This window comes from Nicotiana tabacum, chromosome 17 (assembly GCF_000715075.1).
Source record: "Nicotiana tabacum cultivar K326 chromosome 17, ASM71507v2, whole genome shotgun sequence".
Classification (NCBI taxonomy): domain Eukaryota; kingdom Viridiplantae; phylum Streptophyta; class Magnoliopsida; order Solanales; family Solanaceae; genus Nicotiana; species Nicotiana tabacum.
Genome location: NC_134096.1, coordinates 9,468,162 through 9,492,133, shown reverse-complemented (window position 1 = coordinate 9,492,133; position 23,972 = coordinate 9,468,162). Strand labels below are relative to the sequence as shown.

The window sequence follows — 23,972 nt, the reverse complement described above, 5'->3', positions numbered from 1 at the left end:
TTTTAGTGCAGTATAAAAGATAAAATAAGCAAAATCTTCAACATATAAAACAAGTATTCCAAAGTTACAACATCAAAATACTAAAGTTTCAAAACGTCATTCAACAATAATACCCAAAAATATCATAGTTGATCCTAAAATTAATTACAAATTGGTACTCGACCGATCATCAATTTGGTGACGGTGCGCCACTTCCTAACTCCGGTGCCTGAGAATAAGGAACCATAAGGAAGATTGCAAAAGCAAAGAGAGTGCACAATGTTTATAAGAACAGAATTGTTGTATACTCCATTCCACTTAAGCAAACATTTTCCCACCTTTCCACCTTCAAAATCGAATTCAAATTCAGTTATATCTAATTGCTGCATTCAAATCGATACCAACAATCCTAGAGTATCATGCTCTTAATGGTATTCTCATTCTCTTCACAACTACAAGGTTTCTCAAAAGAAAACAGATAAAGTCAGATCTCTTCCTAGAGCATTGAAGAGATCTGATGGAGTAGATAAATTGACAAGGCTTTTTTTTTTATAATGGTAACAAATAAATTGATAAAGATTTGACATCTATAATTAGTTACCAGCAGCAAAGTCCCCAAATCAAACTAGTTCGTTATGATATTGTCAACAACAATTGTCCTGTTGAAATAATGATATACAGCCAGAATTTAAAACAACTACAGTAGAATATCAATTGTTCATTTAAAACTACTACTGTAGAATATCAATCCAAACTTACTATTTGGGATCAATTTTACTAGCTTCCTCTCCGAGTAGATAAAACAGCAAATAATTACATCTACATTCCCTTACATTTGCCTAATAATAATACATAGTTGCACTCATCACTTCAAATATTATAAGAGCCCTTCTAATTGTTGGGAGCCACAATGCTCTACTCTATTAATTTGTATGATTCTTTCTTATCGACTTTAAGCAAACAAACAAGCAAGACTCCTATATTAGTTTCCCATGTCAACAAAAAACTGCACTTTATGCGCAACTAATATTACTACCTAGAAGCTACAGCCTCTATGCAACCTTGATTCCTGTCAATGAAATGATAGGTGCCAAAAGTTGCAACTGAGTTCACCATCTGTCTAGGATTAGGACAGCATATTCCCAGATTAATAAGATCGGGATTGAGTTTTACAACAGATCACAGGCATTAACGCTTTCACTTTTCAACATAGTGCATGAGGGAGAAATAACTAAATTCGGACTACTTTAGCTGATCAATTTATTTCTTTTCTCTAACAACCCAATGACGACTGCATTTATGTTTCAACTAAAGGGAAAAATAAACAAAATTATGAATAATGCAAAATTTCCAGCTTCAGCAGAAAAGCAAACAAGAAAAGTAAATATTTATAAGGTTATACCTGTGGAGGAGTCGGAAATAAGTGAGCAAACTCCTCAGGGGTATTCCCTATGTTCCTTTGATATAAGCTAAGTAATGCATTTAATTGTGATCTCATACTCGTCATCTTCTTCCTGCCACTCTGGAGTTGGAGCGCTAGTGCTAGATGAACCCACATAAGCACGACGAACTCTCGCAGATGTCTTTTTGAACGCTACAGTTGGAACTACACCCATGCCTAACCCTCGAACACGCCCGGGATGCTCTGGACCGAGTACTACACCAAGTGCGTCATTAGGTGAAGCTTCTGCAAGACTTCCTGATGTTTGATTTCAAATTTCTTCAATTTTCTCCTACATGAAAGACAAACAAGCATGAATGGACCTACACAGTAGGTTTCGTAGAAGAGGAAATTATTATTTTACCTACTCATGTAGTTGAACATTACTTAAAATATTGCACCAGATAGAAGTAAATGGACCTAAACAGCAGCAAGTAAAAAACCACCAAAACCAGCCTAAAAATAATACAGAACATCACAGTAGAAGGCCCAAAATAACCTGAAAACAGCAGTTAACTCAACTCCTGTACCAGCCTAATAATTACACAAAATAGCACACCAAACGACACAAAAATGTGTCTCCCTTCCTGGTAACTACAAAAATAACATGTAAACCACAAACAACCTCAAAACTAATATAGTACCACATAACATAATCTCTTTCAAACCATTGTCGTTATCCAACTCCAACTGCCAGATTGTTATAATAAAAGCAGGGGACTGTTTATCTCTGAAAGCAGAGTTTAAAGAATAGTTACCCCAATCACCCTAGCCTCATCAGTTACATAACTCTCATCTTTCCTCTTATGAGTATCAGTTCAACCTCTTTTTCCATTGCCTTCTGAAATTTTCAAAATGAAAAATGTGAGTAATTAACTAAGAATATATTTTATCTACGTAAATCATATTAAACTACCATCGCATCCCTTCTTCTAGCCAAACTCATAGCATCACCAGTATGAGGAAGTTGTTTTTGTCGAATTTGTGCATTCATCTTGCAACAAGCCTACAAGTTAAAATAGGAGAAATTCTATTACATAACACCAAAATATTTACAAATAACCAGTATTCTTGAAAGCAACAAGCAGATAAATGCGACAAGGGTCCCTATTGCTTTTAGCAAAAGGAGGAGGAGGAGGAGGAGGAGGAGGAGAAGAAGAACCTGTACTCCTTCCACTTTTTGTTAAGGGAACTGTTAACCCATGTTTTTGCCTTTTGTTGATCAATCTTAAAGAAAAATCTAGGCTTCACAAATATATAAGTATGTTAATTTACTGCATTTTACATATACAACTAAAAGATACAAACTAAATAAAAAAATTTAGAAGGCATTACCATTATTATATCTTTAAAAACATGATCCAGAAAAGAGCCAGACATGGATGACCATTTCTCAAAGCTGATAGGAAAGTACATAGGATTTGTGGCAAGCTACCCTAAAACTCCCGCAATTAGGCCAGCCGATTTCCCAATAGCTGCATAATACTCATCAAATTCTACAATTATATGCAATCCTTTGTCCAAGTTATGGACATCTTTAACCTTCAATCTAACTGGTTTTATTACTTGATGTTATCTACAACAAAATAAAGATCAAGTTATAAACATTAAACGAGAAAACCAAAAAGAATGCAACTCTAAGTTTTATTACAACCAGTTTAAGAAGGAGGTCATGGCTGCCATACTTGGAGCCGCTGTTCATCAGATTTGGAAGGCTAGAAACTGGTAGATTTTCAGAGGCAGCAATGTATACAGCAGTTTTGTAGTGCAACAGATACAGATAATGATTAAAGAGAGTAGATATGCTTAAGAGCTCTAAGAGAGCACATAGATGTGAGGCTTTTAAACATCAGTTGTGTAATTAGTTTTTCTTTAAGGTCTTGCGTTCTTTGGTATGTAGAAGGTGGCCAAGACATTAGATGCTCTTTAGGTATATTTATATATTGATTTTGTTTGTTATAGTAATATTTCACAGTTATTAGCAAAATAAAAAACTTCAAGGAAAAATATGAACATAGGTAGCCAAATAGCAGATTCCATACAACTGCTACCATTCTGAGTAGAACCCACTTAGCCAAAAACAGTAAGTAAAACAGTATTCAAGTTTACTTGATGTTCATCTACAACAAAATAAAGATCAAGTTAAATATTAAACGAGAAAAACAAAAAAGAATACTCAATCACTTGAAATTTATATTTACCTATAACATCGACAAGCCAATCACGAGAGACTTCATCTCCAGCTCTATGTCTAGTTCGCTGAGACTCCATCAGATGATGAAGAGGGAACGACAGGCTGAGAAGATACTCCATCTCATCAGTTGACGAAGATGGAACAACATGCTGTGAAGAGACTCCATCAGATGATGAAGATGGAATGACATGCTGCGACGAAACTCCATCATGACTGGTTGTGTAGGTTGTGTAGTCAGTGTAGGATGTAAAGAGGCTCGATAAGATGATGAAGATGAAGTTTGAGGCTGAGATTGAGACTGTGATGACTGCCCCGGAGCAAGTGAAGATACCCCTTTGACTGATTTGAATTGATTCTTAGCCCTATTTTGCTTCGGCATCTCTACATACATGATCAAAAGGTATATAAAGTAGAACAAGAAAACCCTGATACCAAACCAATCTAAACTATAACACAAAACTAACTGAAGCTTAATTAATAAAAGAAAGTAGCTAAATGCAAATAAATGCAGTAAAAAAGCCATAACCATCTCTACATACATTGATAATAATCACATAAAGTAGAACAAGAAAACCTTGATACCAAACCAATTTAAACTTCAACACAAAACTAACTGAAGCTTAATTAAAAAAAATATATCAAGATGCTTCCTTCTAAAATATGAAAAGAGTTTGGCAATGGCTCTTCAAATAAGTTCATCTTCGCCAATCTCATTTTCAATATTGCAATCACTTAATACTTCATCAATTTCATCCTCCCTACACGAAAGTAGATCATTAACATCCCCAAAGTGTTGATCTAAGTCTTGTACTGGGAGTGGCTCATCTCAGGAAATTCATTATCTCCTTCTTCTCACATATCATATAAGCTCATTTGGTAGTAAATTACATATGTCTAACTATGACCAACTATTTGTGTCGGCATCTAGTAAATCATCTTGCAAATACTGGACAGCAGAAAATGGAGATTCAAAACTTTTTCAGCCTATCAATTGTCTGGGTATTCCTTTCCCAGAGCACAGATACAAAGTCTTACATAAAGACAATACTTAAAACTGAGGGAATCATGACATTGACTATGAATACCAGTAATCTTCCAGTTTCAAATTTTTGTTAAGCCACCAAGCAGCCTTATTTTATAATGCTTCCATTCACACGGCCAAGTCAAGGCAAGACAATGCAACAAGAAAATATCAGCATGAATTCATAAACTTAAAATGCACTTTATTGAAACTTAAATTAAAAAGATCACAGCTGACATTCAAATGATTCCAGGGACAGGTTAATTTTTCAACAAAACAAGATCCCACTAAAAAACATAAAAGAAACCTAAACATCTTAACGACAACTATAACTAAGGTATGGAGACACGACCATGGAAAGCTCTACCGCGTCCATCTCACTAACTAAAGTTACCAGCGCTATAACACAGTGCTGAAGTATAAGATAAGACTTGCCCCCCCCCCCCCCCCAAAAAAAAATATTCTTATAATATATAGTAGCGTATACACTAAAAAGCTAAAATCCATAATCTAAAATAAAGAAACAAACATTTACAGTAGAGAATTGCAAACAGATTTCTATGCCTTCAAAAGAAATCCCTTCCCTCCATCTTCTAAGTTAGTTGACAATTACGATATGTAGTACAGGGTTAACAGTCAATTTCTGAACATTTTCTACTTCAGTTTCAGGAATGTCACAAATATTCTTACTATTATGAGACAGTGCTGACCTTGTCAGCTGTGTGTTCCAATTAGTTGATATTACCAAGATTATAGAAACTATAGAAAAGATTGTAACTATAGCAATTTCTAAGTTGCAGGCAGTTATTTATATTCAAATAGTAGAAAATGATAATACATGAAGATAACACTGAAAATGATATTCCTAGACTTATAATGTGTACATGTAAGGGAAACTCACATCATTTATTAAACAAATAGAGCAGTAATATCTGATTTCCAATATAAAGAAGAGTGGAAAACAATAAAAATATCAAAATTGATGTACCTCGTCAAATAGGCCTGCCTGGAAAGCTCAAGCAACGTTCTAATTGCCTTTATTCAGCTTCTGCAATTGCATTGGAATTGGATGACATACCTTTGCCAGGATAAACGGAAGCTGTATCATAGTGATACTAAAGGCGAATAAAACAAGCAAAATAAATATTCACTTCTTATCTTCCAAGTGAAGCTCTGGTATCATGTCAAGGACGGACGGATTCTCCCTTATAACGTTTATCAATAACTCAGTTGTAGTTGCATCAAATGAGAAGCCCCTTCCAGCCATTTCCTTCATAAGAATTGCCATTTCACTAATTCTATTGCACCTGAGAAATCCTTGAACAATAATATTGTAAGTGATACCATTTGGCAAACAACCGTTGTGCTCCATTTTTCTTAGCATATCTGTAGCTTCATCTAACAACCCTTCTAGACAAAATTCACTTATCATTGTAGTGTATGTTCTCACATTCGGAAGTAGTCCAATTAAAGAAAGCGACTCAAAAATAGCATGAGCTTTGTCAAGTTTACCATTTTTGCATAATCCATTAATGACAACATTGTAAAACTCAATATCAGCATTTTCTGTCTTTCTTTCCAACTCATTAAAGAGTGACAAAGCTTCTTCAACAAGTCCATACTTAAAATAACCCTTGAGTAAAGTGCAATGAGTGTATAAATCAGGTACATGCCCCGTAGATAGCATCTCAGCAAAGAACTTTCTTGCATTGCCAATTCTTCCAACTTCAAACAGACCTTGCAAAATAGTAGTGTAGATAATAATATTAGGTTTTGATCCCTTTTGAGAAATTTCATGAAACAATTGCATAGCCTCGGCCAACTTCTTTTTCTTGCAGTATCCATTTATTAGTGTGCTATAGCTAATAATATTAGGCTCAATGCACTTATCTATCATGATATCGAAAAAAACTCTCGCTCTATCCACTTGACCACACAAACAATATCCATCTATTATCGCATTGTAGGTGATCACATTAGGCTCCACACCTTTTCCGGTCATGTGTCTCATTACTTCCTCGGCATCTTCGACTTTCCCTTCTTTACACAGTCCATCAATAACCATGTTGAAGGTGTAGACATCTGGATAAATATTAAGGTTTAACATCTCAGAGAACAAAGTCCTAACCTTTTCCCACTGACCAAACTTACACAAACCATCAATCAATGAATTAAATGTGAATATGTCCGGAAGAATGCCTTTCTTATTCATCTCGTTCAAAAGGCTGATAGCAGCATCTAAGTTTCTATCTTTGCAAAGGGAATCTATGACAATGTTGTAGTTAAATATGTTTGGCTTAGTGTTCCCTTGTTCCATTAAGCGGAGCAAACTTAAGGTTTTTTGAGAATGACCCCATTTGCTGAGCCCATTCATGACGGTTGCATACATGACTTCATTAGGCTCACAAATCTTCTCTCTCACCAACCTTTTGAACAAGTTAACTGCATCTTTGACCTTATTTTCAGCAAAGATTCCCCTAATTAGGGTGGTAAAGGTGACAACATCAAATGGAATGCCATTCTTCAAGTAAATGGGTAACACCGAAAATCCACAATCAACACGATGCATCAGGCAATAACTGTTAATCACGATATTCAAGATGAAATCATTAATTGGGATACCCATTTTCTGCATTTCTCGAAAAAGAGAAACAACAGCAGAGTAATGCTTCATATTTAGCATCGTCTTAAATAATTTAGAGAAATCGAAAACAGAAGGAAGAGGCTGCTTTCTGACCATTTGACGGAAGAGAGTCACAGCGTCATCTAAACACTTGACATTCTCAAGCTTGGTATTTACCCCAAATTTACCCTTTGCCGAAATGGACATATTACTATGACTTGAAGAATAAACTCTAACAGTAATTGCCGAAGAAGAACGGGAAATAGCAGAGAAAGAGAGAAAGGGAATACCATTGCGAGAAATTCTCCTCATTTTCAGCTAAGGAATATCTCTCACTGAATGCCCTAATTTTGCTGAGTGCCTCCATTGTAAATTTTCATTTCTATTCGAAGTTTTAGCTTAAATACTCCCAAATTAACATTTTAGAGCTCGCTTGGCTTATTTTGAAAAGTGGTACTTATATAGAGTAGCAGTTTGTATTTGGCAACAAAATTACTTTTGAGCGTCAAATTACTAAAAAAATAATAATAAATATATTTATTGTAATTCAATTAATTTTTTTATTTTTATTTAATTAGAATATAAAATATAAATAAAACTATATATTAAAGATTTTAATCAATATAATATAATTATCTAAAATAATAATATTAGATATCCAGTATTACTTATTGTTTAGAGCTTGTTTGGAAGGTTGTTATATATTGTATTGTATCATATTGTTACTTTAAATACAATGTTTGTTTTGATTGTTACTTAAACTTTATCGTATCGTATCGTTAAATAATTCGTTACGTAACGACGAAAAGTGTCACTTTATGTAACGACGGATTTGGTGTGGTGGCGTCGTTACCTTCTTTTTTTTTCTCATTTTGCCATTCTTTATTGTTAAATAAACATATTTTATCCTTTACCCTACTTTTTATATAATGATTCTACTTCGTATCCTACTTTTTCTTAGTAATATTACAAGTTTTATTCTTCATATTTTTGAAACTAATTAGTCAAACACAAACTGCTTCTTACCAAAAATACTTTTGGGAAAAGCACTAGTGAGAAAAATACTTCTCAAAACAAATTGATTTTTTAAGCTTGGCCAATTTGTAACTTCTTTCCAAACATAGAAAAACTATTTCTGCTACTACTCAAAAGCACTTTCACATCTTGGCCAAACACATCAAAATTCTAAAACGGTACTTTTTCCGACAAAAAAAGTACTTATGGCTTCCCAAAAGCTTGGCCAAATATGCTCTTAGATGCTTTGACATTAAAATCTAGGTATGTCGTGATTTCTGTTACACTGTAGTATCTTCTTTTTCTTTTTCCTTTTTTTTCTTCAAAATGTAACAATATATTTCTCGGTAAAAAAGCATAAAAACAACACAAGACAAGCGCAATCGATAAACACCTATCACGATTAAAAAAACCCTGATAGATATACCATAAGAAAGTTATTAAATCCAATTTTTGTTGCTTGTGTACTAAAACGATAGAGTAAAGACACATGAAAGATACATTTATTCAACTGAATTATTTGTAAATATTTTACACTATATGATAAAGTATTTTACTCCATTTTTAACCAACTTATTACCTATGTTGTGCCAGCTTAAGGCATTTGAGTCTGAAGTTAGGTTTGATAGTTCAAACTTCACACATATGGAGTTGAATATTAAGTTTAATTTAAGACCTAAATGTCTGAAATTCAAACTACAAAAGCAATATGCCTACCGGTCGGAAATTAAGTTTTGTGAAAATTAACCTAAGACCCGTATGTCTAAAGTTCTTTAAACTCCATACTCCATGGGTGAAAATTGATTTTGAAATAACTAAACTTAGAAATATTTATAAACTTCGGCTATTTTTTAAATAAGGGTTGTCCAAGCAATACTTGTGTACTTGCACCTTTAGGAATACATTGAAAAGTAATAGCCATTGAATGATATTCTCAGAATGAGATAAAATTGAATTTGATAGATGTATTAATGAACATGAAAAATAATACATACAATTGAACTAAAGAATCTTAGAAGGTACATCCGAATCACTAAATAAGTCTCCAACAAAAGTAAATTCTCGCATGCAACACCTAATAGTATAACCAAGCAATCAATAAAATAGGTGAAAATCGTGAAAAGAGTTCTAATTTCATCCTCGGCAGATTTTCTACTTCTTGCAAATATCAACATTGTTATTATATTCTACATTGTAAGTGCTTTTGTACCCCATCTATTTATATATGCAAAAAGTGATTACATGACACATCTCATAGATTAAGATTGTTATTTATCTTTTCTCTCCTTTTTTTGATATTTTTCACTCATTTTGTCCGTAAAAGTCTTTTCTTCCTTTCTAGCATTAAACAAGAATTTACGAAACGCTCAAAACGCATTACGAAATGTTATTTACAATAACACAACAAATGACCATCCATTGAAATATCACAATCGTAACACAAAACGTCACATTTGTAAGCTTTGAAATATCATTTTGTACATAAGTACAACATCCCATCACATTCTAAAATCATATCCTGATTGCGCGGTCCTATTCACATCTCGTCCGAATCGGATCCAAAATTGAAAGCAAATTTTTCGCAGCGACAATGAAAATCACAAATACCAGAGGAATTGGTGATATAGAAGATCCCCGTAATTTTCTTTTTTATTTTCATGATACTAGATCTCCTTTTATTGTTTTGTCCGATCTGAATTCTACTAAAGGAAAACATGGTTGAATGGAAACTGGAAATTACTTTTTTAATTCCTTTAGTTATATTTTATAAGTAGTATAAAACATTGCACTTAGCGTTGTACATGGACATGTTGCGAGAAAGATCAAACAACATTTACAAATTTTATTTGCACCCTTGACAATTGCTACGGAACGGTTAAGCTACTCAATCTTACATATTTATAACACCATGCATAAAACTTAGATACAAAATGAATATTACCAAAAATTAAACAAAGTTTGGTATTAAGTAGCAAAATAATAAATACATCATCTATTCGAAATGTACATAAACAGATTTATAAATCTAAAGCTACCAAGAATGAGAGGCAGCTATAACCAGAACGCAGATAAATCTTTAATTCTAGCTCCCGCCATACACAGCAACATCAGCTCTAAAATCTGCACGCAAGGTGCAAAAGTGTAATATGAGTACAACCGACCCCATGTACTCAATAAGCAACATACCTAACCTTAGGTTGAAAGCAGTGATGAGCTTGGACAACGGTCAGAGTCCAACACTAACAACCAAGATCAACTCGTAACAATATACTGAAAATAGTACAAGTAATACTAAAAAATATGATGCCCAGCTCGTTCATAGTTACGGAAAATAGGCATGCTTTTCAGGTATAACAGTAAAATCCAAATCGTTCACCGAAATCACCAAAGTGTAAGTATATCAGAGGAAAACTGTGATTTTTCCCAAAAACTTTCAACAACAAATAAGATATTTCATTCTCAGATAACATGAGGAAAGACATCTCTATGCCTATATGTCAATGTGCATGTGAAGTCATGAATGTCACAAAACAGTGTAGCACAGATGTCTATATTTCATTCACACAGATGCTTGTTCATCTGTGTGCTTCGCTTTCGCATAAAATTTTACGCGATCGCATAGCGTATTGTTGGGAGGTAGCGTTGGTTGTTCTTAGCGTTAGCGAAGGTTGTTCCGCGATAGCGTAGGGTAATTCTGGTCAGTGAATTCTTCTTCTTTGTGATCGCGATGGTATTTCTGCGATCGCGATTCATTGATTCGTCCAGTGAATATAAAGTACTCTATTTCTGAGGTTTCTGTCATTTTATCATATTTGGAGCTATGAAACTTGGATTGAAGCGATTTATGAGACGATTTTCACCGCATGGATTGGGGTAAGTGTTTTCTACTTGGTTTTGATTTTATTTCATGAATCTATCTTCATTTTTTGCATTTGATTGAGGATCTCAAGAGGAAAATTGGGGGCTTTTGTCTAAAGTTTCATAGAATGAATTTTTGAGTTTTGAACGTCGATTTGGAATCGGATTTGAGTAAAACTAGTATGAATGGACTCGTAATTGAATGGGTTGTAGAATTTTATGAGTTTCATCGAGTTCCGAGGTATGGGCCCGGGTTTGACGTTTTGGTTGACTTTGGGTTTTTGATTAAAGATTCGACCTTTATCTTTTAGAATTTTTTCCCTAGGCATTATTTGATGTATTTGAGTTTCTATTGGCTAGTTTTGAGCCATTTGGAAATCGGTACGAGCGGGATGGCATTTTTGGAGTATCGTTTAGCTTGCTCGGTATTGGATTTGACTTGTTCGAGGTAAGTAACACTTCTAAACTTAGTGTTGAGGGTATGAACCCCTGAATATATGTGTTATGTGTTGGTGTTGCGGTGACGCACGTGCTAGGTGATGGGGGTGTGGGCATGCACCGTGTGAATTTTGACTCGGTTGTTTATGTGGTACGGTGTAGTTACCTGATCTTATTTTTAACCATAAGGTCTTTGCGTGCTAGAGTGATTGAGCTGTGATCCATGTTAGAAATCATGTTTAGACTATATGCTTATTCTGTTAGGACCTATTGAGGTCAAATCTGCTGTTGAGTTATTTGCTTAAATTGTAGTTACATACTCAGTCATACTCATTCATTTGCATATCATATCTCAGTCTCTGTTGCCATTTATTGATACATCATATCATCATTTTTGGGCTGATTTTCATGAGAGTGTGAGCCCGAGAGACTGGAGAGATTGATGACTGAGTGAGGCTGAGGGCCTATTTGTGAGTGATATTGATAGGATCGGGTTGCACACCGCAACAGGTATTATTGATTCATGATGGGATCTGGATGCACGCCGCATCAGGAATTATTGATTCATACCATGATTGTCTTATTATAGCGCTTGGGCTGGATTTGCCCCTCCCGAGTTTGCACACCCACAGTGAGCGTAGTTGTTATTGATTCTTTGGGCTAGATTATCCCTGGGCTGGATCTGCCATGTACAGTGTCGAGTGCTAGTGCCGAGCGCGAGTGCCGAGAGTGAGTATCGAGTGACTGTGAGGACTAAGTGACTGTGAGGACTGAGTGAATTAATACTCTGAGAGTATGCATATGGTTTTAACACTATGTTACATTGCATTTGACATGCAAGCATAAAGATGCATTTTCCTCATGCTGTACGGTATTACGTCATACATGACTTCTCATACACATTGACATGTAAGCTTAGAGATGTACTTTCCTCATACCATTTGATAATGAAATATTTACCAGTTGAAAGTTTTGGGGAAAATCACAGTTTTACAAATTTACTCATATTTTGGTGATTTCGGTAAAAGATTTGGGTTTTAATATTATACTTTAAAAACATGCCTATTTTTCGAAACTGTGAACGAGCTGAGCATTATATCTTTGAGTTATTACTTGTACCGCTTCAGTTATATTGTTATGAGTTGTTCCTGGCTATCGGTGTTGGACTCTAACCCTTGTCCAAGCTCGTTACTACTTTCAACCTAATGTTAGGTTTGTTACCCTCCTGAGTATATGGGGTCGGTTTTACTCATACTACACTTCTGCACCTTGCGTGTAGATGTTGGATGTTGATGTTGTTGCGTATGGCCGGAGCTGGATATGAAGATGTACCTGTGTTTCGGTCATAGCTGCCTCTTGATCTTGGTAGCTTTAGAATTATAATCTGTTCATGTATATTTCAAACAGATGATGTATTTTATTTCATACCAGCTTGTAAATTCTAAATATTAAAAGCTCATGATTTGTACTACCAGTCCTTGGGAAATGTATAAAGGTTTCAGTTATTTTATCATTCATTTGTCTCAATAAATCACATTAATTGGATAGTTGTTAATTGGCTTACCTAGCGGGATGAGTTAGGTGTTATCACGACTAGTTGGATTTTGGGTCGTGACAATATCATATCTCAGTCTCTGTTATAAACTGTTGTCACATCATGTTATTATTGTTTGGGCTATTTGGCATGAGATTTGTGAGCCCGAGAGACTGGAGGGGATGATGACTGAGTGAGGCCGAGGGCCCGATTGTGAGTAATATTGAAGGGATCGGGTTGCACGTTGCAACATGTATTATTGATTCATGATAGGATCGGGTTGCACGCTACAACGGGTATTATTGATTCATGATGGGATTAGGTTGTACGATGCAACATGTATTATTGATTCATGATGGGATCGGGCTACGAGCCGCAACAGGTTTTATTAGTGCTGGATCAGGATTCGCCCCTCCAGAATCTGACATACCAGCAGCGAGTGCATGTACCATTCAATGCTGAGTGACTAAGTATGCTAAGTGATTGAGCATGATGAGTGGGAGTGATAGACAATGAGATTGAGTACTCAGAGAGTGTGAGTACATGATTCATCGCTATGATGCATTGCATTTGACATGCATACTTTACATACAGGTATAGGGATGCATTTCCTCATGCTACACGATTTTGTGACATTCATGACTTCACATGAACATTGACATATAGGTATAGAGATATACTTTCTTCATGCTATCTAAGAATGAAATATTTATCTGTTATCGAACGTTTTTGGGAAAAATCATAGTTTTTCTGATATACTCACACTTTGATGATTTCGATAAAAGATTTAGATTTTACTGTTATACCTGAAAAACATACATGTTTTCCGTAACTATGAACGAGCTGAGCGTCATATCTTTGAGTATAACTTGTACTATTTTCATTATACTGTTACAAGTTGATCTTAGTTGTTAGTGTTGGACTATGACTGTTGTCCAAGCTCGTCACTACTTTCAACTTAAGGTTATGTTTGTTGCTTATTGAGTACATGTGGTTGGTTGTACTCATACTATACTTCTGCATCTTGCGTGTAGATTTTGGAGTTGATGTTGTTGTGTATGACGGGAGCTAGCATTGAAGATGTATCTACGTTCCGGTTACAACTGCCTCTCATTCTTGGTAGCTTTAGAGTTATAAATTTGTTTATGTATATTTCGAACGGATGATGTATATATTTCATACTAGCTTTGTAAACTCTAAATCTTAGAAGTTTATGATTTGTACAACCAATTCTTGGGGTTTTGGTATAAAAGTTCAGTTATTTCATCATTTATTTTCTCAGTAGATCTCGTTGTGTTAGATTATTGATAAATTAGCTTACCTAGCAGGTTGTCATCACGACTAGTTGGATTTTGGGTAGTGAACTCTATGTTCATAGGTTATACGAGTCATGAGCAAGTGTCTACTAGAGTCTTGCGGATCGGTATGATGACGTCAATACCTATTTTCGAGAGGCTATAGGGCATCTTGGATAAACTTCACATATATTTTTCCTTATCATGCGGCATTGATTAAGCTTGAAGCATAATTCTTTGAATTCCTTCCACTCACTCGTATGCATATGTGAGCGCTCGGTATCAGCTGTGCATCGACGGCTTATGGATTCCATGTATGAGGTGTGGGATGCATTTTTGTGTTTTGGTGATGGGCCAATCTTGAGGACTTGAGGCCAAGTTTAGACTGTAACTTAGGCTCGATAGTTTCAGTTGGGTGAGCATGTGCTTTTGGACTTATATGTCCAGTAGTGTCCCTATGAGTGGAATTTATGGCTCGGTAAGTGGTTGGATGGCTATATGATGTGTATCATGTGACTGCGGGATGTGTTCAGATGGTTTGAATATGACGAGAAGAGTTAGCTTGAGATGTGAAAATTACTATTGGATGCTCGATTTATGTGGATGTGTTATACAGTCTTGAGTTATAAGGGTTTTGAGAGATTTTTTCATGTTATTTCATTTATGGAACGAAGTAGATTCTTATGTCTTGTTGACTAATTCAAACTCGGGAAGATTAAGTGATTGCGTAGTAGTTGTGGCCGTGAAAGGGCATAAAGAGATGTCGGTTTGGGGCTAAGCATGTGGGTTATCACTTGGGGGTAATCTATGGATGTGTGCTCCTTATGATGATGGTGTGGAGAGTTTCTTTCCATCATCAGTGGGTTATATGTGTTGCGACTTAAGTTTGGATCGGTAGTGAAGGTTTATCTTATTGTCACGAGGATGAATGCGAGCATAGCAAATGGTTTGAGGTATTTTATGGTTTGTGTTGCATGAGCTTGTGAAGAATTTAGTTGAATCTCAATGCGATATTATGGAAGTAATAGAGTATGCGCATTATGAGTTATCAAGTGTTTTGTTCTATGGCTTTGAGCCAAGTGGGGGGGGGGGGACTATCAATGATTTGATTGTATGGTTATGTGTTGTACTGATTTTGGTTTGAGGCATACTTGTGAATCAGTTATGACTTGCAGGGGTTGAGATCGAGGATGACTCGAGTAAGGAAATTTTGGGATACAGGTTATATTACACTTTATGGGTATATAAAAATCATGGAATGATTTGAGTTGTTATTCATGACGGATGTAGTGCGCATGCAGTAGGAATTTACTCGATTGCATTAAGGCGTGGTTACTTCTTTGGGTGTTGTTGTGCTAATGGGGCACAGGTCGTTCGGCCCGCTTGGGTGGTGCAATTGAGATTTGAGCAGAGTTGATGACTCTCAAGAATGTTCTAATGGATTTAAGATTTATATATGGCAATTGAGAATTTTTCGGACTTGTATATGGCTAGAATATGAGATTTGCATTGGATGGTGTCGGGACTTGTGATATTTCTATATCATTATGGATTCTACATTCAGCATCAGGAAGGTGAAGGAAACAGATTTAGATTCACAGAAGGTATTTTCATAGTGGGTGTCTCGATTGTGGTACTTTTGGGGTGCTTAAGAGGGAATACATCGGCTTATGGGCCTTAGGGCGGTGTGGTTTTATGCTAGGATCTCTGGTGGTGAGCTTTGGGTAAGGATCTTGGTATTCTGGAAAGGAAAAGTGTCAACTTGAAGGTAATTCGGAAGGAACTTAGAGAAATAGGACAACTTGATAGTAGATTGGGTCAGCACGGTAATGGATACGATCGAATCTTTGGGTATGTATGATATAGTGAGTCTCTACATGTGTTTTGTGGAAATACTCTTGGATTTGGAGACCTGCGTGGCTTAGTTGAGTTAGAGAGATTCAGTTCTGATGGCTGGATTATGTGCAAATGGGTTTCGAAGAGTTCTTGATGGTTCCTACCACGATTTGAGATGGATATTTCCTACCGGCGTGAAGAGCATGTTGCGTATTGTGATTCTCTCATATATGGGATCAAATGGAAGGTTTCTGACTGATGGGATATGTATTCTGCTAGTGAATCAGAGTTGATTATGAGATTCTCGTGCTTTTCATATGATGGTATGATAGATGCAATGTGTTGTGTGGGATTGAGGTTTGTATGTGCAAGGTCACAGTTCAGTTTTGAAGGAAAGTTAATAAATTCTTAGACAATATGAACGGTTTCGGACGACTAGATGAATGATATTACTACTTGGTATTGCCTGAGAAGGGTGCACATTTTAGAAGGCGCACCGTGTTTTGACTTACGGATACTTCACTGGTATTGCTTTACTCACCTGGTTGATCGATTGATGATGTCCAGATTTTTCTATGTGGCATGGAAGAATTATAGAAGTGTTTCTCGTGGATGATTTTGTATGAGAAATGTGATAGTCATTCGAGTGGTGGAGTTTGGACCAGCTATGGTAATTCGTGTGTTCTATGGATTTGGAGACTGGGAGTTCTCATAAGTGAATTGTTCTGTGGTTGTGGACTGTAAAGATGTGTCCAAAGTTAGCTAGATGGTAGTACGTTCTATGGTTATGTCATTGTGGATTTTTGGAGGACCATTTATCCATTTGGGGATGACTAGAGTTGGTTTGAGGGCCCATTGGTAAGCCCAATGAGGATGTGTATTCTACACAGGGTCGGATTTGTTGACTCAGCACTGTTAGTGTTGAAGGGTGTGTCATTCGGTTAGAGTTGAGCTTGTTCGTGTTCTGAGATGTTCTATGTGTTACTTTTCTACGCTACGAGGGGTGTGACTTATTGGTTATATGCACACGCGATGCAGTTTTGTTTGGGCCTTGCAGCGAAATTTGAGCAAAATGGTTATTGGACTGTTGAATGGTTGATTGCACCTTGGTTATGGTCTCTTCGGGCTGTGGTATATTGTGTTACTCGCTTTGTATACATAATATCGAATTGCGTGTGGTTTTTGATTTTGAACAATGTGGCTTGAGGTATTTCATAGGACCGATGTTTGGATAAGGTCACACGTTGCAAAGGAGTTATGTCGGGATATGATCCTTTGTGATAGATTCATGTGTTTTGGTTCTACTATGTGTGATGGATTCTTAGCATTGCGTTTGAGGTGGCACTTGTTGACCTTGCGGGACGATTCTCTTATTTGAGTCATTTTTCGTATTTGGGTACATTTGAATTGTTGTTTAGTGGTGTGCAGATTGCACGGTTGTGACTTTAGGTTGTATTGGTGTGGCATGTTAATAAAATAGTTGTGTTTGATGAGATAAGGTCATTGGACCTAGAATGGATACTATCGAATTTGATTGCGGTATGTTTGGAAGAATAATATTGGAAGTCAGGTTAGTGTTTGGCTTTGGTTCTTGTCAGACGAGAGAGAGAGCTTCATGATTTGTTGGTCCGATGAGTGGTTATGAGTTTCTGTGTGTTTCTTTCATCATCGACAGTGTACGAAGATTTTGAACGAGGTTTTATTTGATATGAGGTTTACTACCGGTATCGGGTTTGTTTTGAGCAGCTACTATGATCGGGAATTATTGCTACGAGTATGCGAGTTGTGCGGTATATCATGTGATTACATCTTGGGTTATGGTTATGGCTCGATACAGCTTGTTCAGACATATTCAATGTGTAGATACGAGATTCATGTCTTATAAGAAATTCTGGATGTTGGAAATTGGGTTCTAAGGCTTACAGACTAAGGTTAAAGTAATGATCTTCAGTTATATCGTGTTGTCGGGCTTACATGGATTGGGGTGACGTGGGATCACCCCAGGGTATATGCATGTTAAGGTTACACATCGATTTAATGACTTTGGCACGTTCGAGGATGAACGTATGTTTAAGTGGGGGAGAATGTAACGACCCAATCGGTTTGAGAATTTTCACTTTTCTTGGTGGTTCGAGGGCATGAGTATCTCCTTATGATGTATTATGAACTGTATGTATCATTGGTTTTGGCTTTCAGGTGATTCGGAATTAATTTGGAAGAATGATTCTCAACTAGGAAGTATTAAGTTGGAAGAGTTGACCAAGTTTGACTTTTGAGTATTTAACCTAGGATCGGAGTTATGATGGTTTTGTTAGGTCCGTATGGTAAATTTGGACTTGGGCATATGCCCGGATTTGCATTTGGAAATTTCTAGAAGGTTTCGGGATTAATTCGCGAAAGTTGACAATTTGAAGGTTTGGAATATTCATAAGTTTGACCGGGAATTGACGGGTTTGGATTATGGTTTCGGGAATGGAATAGCTTTGTTATCTCATTTGGGACTTGTATGCAAAATTTGAATTCATTCTGAGTTGATTTGATAAGGTTCGGCACGAGTTTTAGAAGTTGAAAGATTCAACGTTCATTAAATTCGATTTGAGGTACGATTCGTGGTTTTGATATCGTTATGCATGATTTGAGGCCTCGAGTAAGTATGTGTTATAGACTTTTTGGTATGTTCAAAAAGGGTACCGAGGGGCTGGGGTGAGTTTCGAATAGGTTCTGGGTTGTGTTGCGCTCGCTTTTTTTTAATGTTTCGACGTCATTTCTTCAAGCACAAATGGTACCAAATTAAGCAAATGAACTCCAATTTTTGTTTTGATTGCAGCATCAGATCCGTATCATAATTTTGGAACCATAGCAACTGAAATCATCAAGTTTCTACGTCGTATGAGGAATTTATGGTCATTTTACTAAGAATTAGGTTGCCAAATATTTTTCAGATTAATTACGCAATTGCCACTGAATTTGTATTTAAAAATCTGTAATATTTTCAAATATTGAAACCAACATATCTCCTTCATTATAAGGTCAAATGGAATGATTCAAAATTCTAACTTGACTTAAATTTTACAAGGAATCCATTGGAGACATCAAAAGCGAGTTTCAGAATCGTTTGGTATAAGAAACGAGGCAGAACAACTGGGCAGAAGCATATAATATCGAGGGTTTGTTCATTTGGTCGTATTTTGAGTTGCGGAGCTCGGAGTTGGGAGATTTTGGAGGCGATTTTTACCACATAGATTTGGGTAAGTGTTCTGTACTTTATTTTAATTATATTTCATGAATCCATCTTCGTTTTTGGCATTTGATTAATGATTTCAAAGTGAAATTTGGGGGATTTTGTTTAAAATTTCATAAAGTGAATTTTTGAGTTTTGAACATCGATTTGGAGTCGTATTTGAGTGAAACTAGTATGGTTGGACTCATAATTGAATGGTTTGTCAGATTTTATAAGTTTCGTTGGGTTCCGAGGTGCGGGCACAAATTTGATTTTTTGGTTGACTTTGGGCTTTTGATTAAATATTGAACCTTTATCGATTGGGTTTATTTTCTTTAGTATTATTTGATGTTCTTGAGTTACTTTTGGCTAGTTTTAAACTGTTCATAGGTCGGTACGTGCGGGATGGCATTTCTAGAGTATTGTTTGGCTTGCTCAGTATTGGATTTGGTTTGTTCGAGGTAAGTAACACTTCTAAACTTAGTGTTGAGGGTATGAACCCCTGAATATATGTGTTATGTGTTTGGTGATGAGGTGACGCATATGCTAGGTGACAGGCGTGTGGGTGTGCACCGTATAAATTATGACTCGATTAATTCTGTGGTACTGTGTAGTTACATAATCTTGTTTCACTCCATGAAATTTCTACGTGTTAAAGTAATTGAGTTGTGATCTATGTTAGAAATCATGTTTAGGCTATATACTGATTCTGTTGGGACCCATTAAGGTCATTTCTGTTGTGAGTTATTTGCTTAAATTACAATTATGTGCTCAGTCATATTCATTCATTTGCATATCATACCTCAGTCTTTGTTATAAATTATTGCTATAGTATCGATATCTAGACCCGCACGGACAACTCACGTACCAAAAACATAAATGTCTGGATCCGCACGGATAACTCACGTGCTAATAATATCAATCGCCTGACAGGGTCACAGGACTCCAGTCCAAGCATATCACACAGGAGCAATCAAACAAGTATACATGTATATGTAATTGAAATAAGACTCGTATGCTCATGGGCTGGTATAAATAACACTCCATAGAGTAGGCATGTGCAAAGTGTGCTATCATAACTCAAATCGTCAATTTATCGCAGAATTAGTAACCACCAAGTTTATTCAGGAAATTAGCCTTTTTGTAACCTCAAGTATGGCTCAGATAGTTCTCAACAAAGGTACAAATACGAGAACGTTATAACTTTATGCTTAACCGTCAACTCTAGGCATATCATAGCTTAAGCATTTTTCCGAGTATGAATACTTGCCTCGATGCCCAACATGGACTCAAACCTCACATATATACACACTCGTAGCGCGTAGCTATCACAAAGAATTAACGCAACTATTGCCTCCACTGAGTTTAAATAAAATACTCACCTCAAACAGGTCGCAACCCTGAAACAATATGCTTCTGAGAACTCCAGTCTCCAAATTCATAGGGCACATGAATCACCATAACTGATCCCCACTCTAGCATTCGAATGACTAACACATCTTTCATGCACGATCATCTCACGAGGAATACTTTCATAATTCTTTCGTGCCACATAGCAATAATTTAAATGTCAACGGTTTATCACCAGGTGAGTACCGCAATACTGATGAACATCCGTAAGTAAAAACACAATGCGCCTTCTGAAATGCGCACCTTTCTCAGGAATTACCGACCAATTATAACATTCATCTAAATATCTAAAACTGACCATTCTGTCCAGAATTCGTGACCTTCCCTTCAAGAATGAACTGCCACCTTGTACATGTAAATCTTAATCCTGCACAACACGTCACATCTATCATTCCATCATGTGGCAAGCACAAGAATCTTATTATCAACTCTGGGTAACTAACAAATTACATACTCGGTCAGTTAGAAACCTTCATCTTGCTTCCTTCCAGGAGAAAATCACCATACATAATACGTTTCCCACACCGATAGTAAATATCCGGCTCAAACCATGATAGAAACCACCAAGAACACATTGAAATCCATTTGCACATAAGCAAGCTATCAGAACTGAATCCCTCTAACTCGACCAAGTCACACAAGTCACCAAACCCAAGAATATTGCCACCAAAATATCTGTAAAGTCTCACCACATCATAATTATCCCCATAAATACCACAATCGAAACACCCACTCTGAAAATACCTTATGTAAATTTAAAATTGTTCATACGTCCTTTCTTACACTGAAATATATAATCCATAGTCATACAAAATTATCGCAAGTCCCGACACTATCTAATGTAAATAACAGATTCTAACAATATACGAATTTGAAAAAATTTCAATTGCCACATATACATTTTGAATCCATTAGAACCCTCTCGAGAATCATCCACTCTGCCCAAATCTAAATTGTACCGCCCAACGGGCCGAAAGACACATGCCCCATTAGCACAACAACACTCAAAGAAGTAACCCTGCTTTAACACCACCAATTAAATTCATACTCCTTGCGCACTACATCCTTCAAATAACAACTTAATCATTCCATGATTTTTATATTTTCATAAAGTGCAATATAACCCGTATCCAAGAATTTCCTTACTCGAGTCATCCTCGTTATCAACCTCTGCAAGTCATAACTAATCCACAAGTATGCCTAAGACCAAAACTAATATTTAACATATAACCATAAAATTGAATTGTCAATAGCAGGCTCCCCCACTTGGCTCAAAGCCATAGAACAAAACATTCCATAACTCGTAATACCCATACTCTATTACTTCCATAATACCGCAGTCAGTACAACAAAAATTCTTCTCAAGCTCATGCAACACCAACCATAAAATACCTCAATCATCCGCTAAGCTCGCATTTATTCTCTTGACAGTCAAGTCAACTTTCTCAATCAAATTCAAATTTAAATCTCAACACATACACCCCGCTAATAGAAAAGAAACTCTCTACTCAACATTATAAGGAGCACACCTCCGTAGATTATCCCACATGAGATAACCCACGTGCTTAGCCAAAACTTGGCATCTTGATATACCCTTTCGTAACCACAATCACTACGCGATCACTTAATCTTCTTGAGTTTGATCTCATCAACACGACATAAAAATCTACTTCGCTCCACAATTAAACTGCATGACAGATCCTTCAACACACTCACAACTCGAGACCGTACGTCTCATCAAAACGGATATCAAGCACCCAATGGCCCTTTTTTTTTACATCTCAAGGAAATACTTTTCGTCACATTCAGACCATCTTAACACATCCCGCAGTCACATCATACTTATCATATAGACATTCAACCACTCATCGAGCCACAAATTCTACTCATAGGGACACTACCAAATATATGAGTCCAAATGTACAAGTTCACACAACTAAAGCTACCGAGTCTATGATGCGGTTTAAACCTGGTGTCAAGTCCTCCAGGCTGTCCTATCACCAAAACACAGAATACACATTTTGAACCTCGTTCATAGAATCACAAGTTAACGATGCACAGCTGATACCGAGCGCTCACATGTGCACATAAATGCGTGGAAGGAATTCAAGGAGTTGTGTTTCAAGCTGAATCAATTTTGCACGATAAGGAAAGAAAGATGAGAGATTATCCTAAATGCCTTGTAGCCTCTTGAAGATAAGTATGGACGTCATCATACCGATCCGCAAGACTCTACTAGACACTTGCTCATGACTTGTAGAACCTATGAACCTAGAGCTCTGATACCAAGTTGTCACGAACCAAAATCCAACTAGCTGTGATGGCACCTAACCTCAATTGTTAGGTAAGCCAAATAACAATAATCCGATTCAATTAATATTTAACTGACTCTAATACACTCCCCAAGGACTGGTAGTATAAATCATAATCTTTTAAGATTAGAATTTACAAAGCTGGTTGTGAAATAAAAATATGTCATCTGTTTGAAATATACATGAACAAATTTAAAGTTCTAAAGCTACCTATAACAAAAGGCAGTTGTGACTGAAATGCAGGTACATCTCCAGATCAAACTCCAGCAGTACGCATCAACATCAGCATCAGAAATTTGCACGCAAGGTGCAGAAGTATAGTATGAGTATAACCGACCCCATGTACTCAATAAGTAACAAACCTAACCTTAGGTTGAAAGTAGTGACGATCTTGTACCAAGGTCGGAGTCCACACCAATAACCAATAACATCTCATAACAATACAATTTAAAGCAGCACTTGTAATAACTCAATAATAACATGCTCAGCTCGTATACAGTTCTGGAAAATAAACATTTTCTTTTCAAGTATAACAGTAAAACTCAAATATTTTGCCGAAAGTCACCGAAAATAAGAGTAAGTGTGAAATATGTGATTTTCTCAAAAACTGTAACGGCAGGTAAGAAGTCTCATTATCAGATGGCATGAGAAAACATACTTCTCTATGCCCACATATCAAATATACATGTCTAATGCAATGCAGCACAATGATGAACTCATGTAACTCATGTACTCACACTCTCAGAGTACTCAATCTCACTATCTCGCATTTCCACTCCAGTCACTCAGTACTGTA

The 23,972-nt window shown here is 36.4% G+C and overlaps 1 protein-coding gene across 5 annotated transcripts; it reads right to left on the bottom strand.

Annotated features, from left to right (window-relative positions):
* Positions 1 to 7,684, bottom strand: LOC107767502 (uncharacterized). Of its 5 annotated transcripts, XM_075234009.1 has the most exons (10): positions 7,549 to 7,677; positions 5,787 to 7,214; positions 5,624 to 5,683; positions 3,622 to 3,995; positions 2,756 to 2,996; positions 2,583 to 2,665; positions 2,337 to 2,426; positions 2,179 to 2,261; positions 1,382 to 1,712; positions 1 to 208 (listed from the first exon to the last, which is right to left on the bottom strand). In XM_075234009.1, exons 1-3 carry the CDS (start codon positions 7,623 to 7,625, stop codon positions 5,677 to 5,679), a joined length of 1,512 nt encoding a protein of 503 aa, XP_075090110.1. In that variant the 5' UTR covers positions 7,626 to 7,677; the 3' UTR covers positions 1 to 208; positions 1,382 to 1,712; positions 2,179 to 2,261; positions 2,337 to 2,426; positions 2,583 to 2,665; positions 2,756 to 2,996; positions 3,622 to 3,995; positions 5,624 to 5,676. The 5 variants fall into 5 exon arrangements, with proteins under 5 accessions (XP_075090110.1, XP_075090106.1, XP_075090104.1 ...); XM_075234005.1 differs by having other exon boundaries at positions 1 to 325; positions 5,787 to 7,684; XM_075234003.1 differs by having other exon boundaries at positions 5,787 to 7,684.
* Positions 7,685 to 23,972: the final 16,288 nt, after the last annotated feature.

Excerpts from the sequence above, each read along its gene's own strand:
- LOC107767502 (XM_075234005.1), bottom strand. The coding sequence starts at position 7,570 with ATGAGGAGAATTTCTCGCAATGGTATTCCCTTTCTCTCTTTCTCTGCT.